Source organism: Trypanosoma theileri (assembly GCF_002087225.1).
Source record: "Trypanosoma theileri isolate Edinburgh chromosome Unknown TM35_Tth_50_V1, whole genome shotgun sequence".
In the NCBI taxonomy this organism is placed as follows: Eukaryota; Euglenozoa; class Kinetoplastea; order Trypanosomatida; family Trypanosomatidae; genus Trypanosoma; species Trypanosoma theileri.
Genome location: NW_021639892.1, coordinates 117536 through 118830, shown reverse-complemented (window position 1 = coordinate 118830; position 1295 = coordinate 117536). Strand labels below are relative to the sequence as shown.

The 1295-nt window shown below is 45.8% G+C and overlaps 1 protein-coding gene across 1 annotated transcript; it reads left to right on the top strand.

The window, feature by feature from the left end:
- Positions 1-52: 52 nt before the first annotated feature.
- Positions 53-1165, top strand: TM35_000501470 (uncharacterized protein; the record flags this gene model as incomplete). Its single annotated transcript, XM_029030594.1, has 1 exon — positions 53-1165. One exon carries the CDS (start codon positions 53-55, stop codon positions 1163-1165), a length of 1113 nt encoding a protein of 370 aa, XP_028878159.1.
- Between the last annotated feature and the right edge of the window lie 130 nt (positions 1166-1295).

Genomic DNA, 1295 nt, shown 5'->3' with positions numbered 1-1295 from the left:
TTTTTCTGTAAGCGATTGAAGTAAGACTACTACAAGAAGTATTGTAATTGTAATGATGCGCCACGTGCTGTGTATCCTCGCTCTCCTGCTCTCATGTGCGTGTGTGCACGTCCTCGCTGAAGAAGTGCCTGCCGCTGATCTTTCCGACCAAGTCCCTGATGCTGAAAATGATAGTGTTGTTAGAGTTATTGAGGGTCCGGAGGGGAAATTAAAGGCAAAAGGTGATTCTAACTGCCCTGATGGTGTTACTACTGGTATTTGTGCTCTTCCTGTTGTGCAACGTGGTGGTGATGCTTTGGAGTGCTCTCCTGGTAAAACTTCTCGTACCCCTGATGGTACTTGTACTTCAGTATCACATCCAGCAGTACGACAACCAGAACTTAGTCATGCTGCGGAGTCAAGAGAGGGATCGGTACACACAGACGTTAATGATCCTGCACATAATAGCAGGCACCCTGTGGGAGGTGATCCTGGTAATAGAGGTAAAAGGGATGTGAAGGATCCAGATGTAAATGTGAAAGGGCCTAAGGTGGATCTAGAGCAAACACAGAAGAGGAAAGAAGAACGGTCTGCTGAAGATACTCAAGAAGGTAGAACACCGCCTGAGGGTGGTAATCAAGCTGGAAGAGATCAGAACCATCAGGCACAAGCTTCTGATCGTGAAACAACTTCACGTTCTCCTGATACTCCTTCTTCAGTAGTTCTTCCTACTACATCACGTACTGATGAGACCACAACTGTTGGTGACACATCGGCCCAACAGATACCAAGTGGTAATCGTTCACAGGATAACAGTGATCAGGGAGATAATGTTAAAGGTGCCAACACACAGAACACGCACACAACAGGGCCAGAAAGTAATGATGGAGAGGACTCTTCTACTTCCAGAACTCAAAGTACAGGTGATACTTCTTCCAGCAATACATCCACAGATGAAGCGCAGAATAATCAGGCTGAAAGTGACCCTAATGTTGCAAAACCATCTGAGGGTGAATCAACCAGTAACGAGGAATCAACCACCACCACAACAACAACAACACTTCCTCCTGAACTCACAAACAACAAGAAGGGTGATGCAGACAGCAGCAGCAGCAGTATGAGTTCTGTGTGGGTGCGTGTGCCACTACTGATTGTGGCTACACTGGCCTGTATTCTTGTGTGCTGATTGAGATGGTGGTGGTGGTGGTGATGTGACTCAGGTCATCCTTTGCTTTCTTTTCTTTTTTCTTGCATGTATCCCTACAGTCTAACTAATCTTTCACCTGTTGGGATTATCTTCTCTTTTTTTGTTTCTT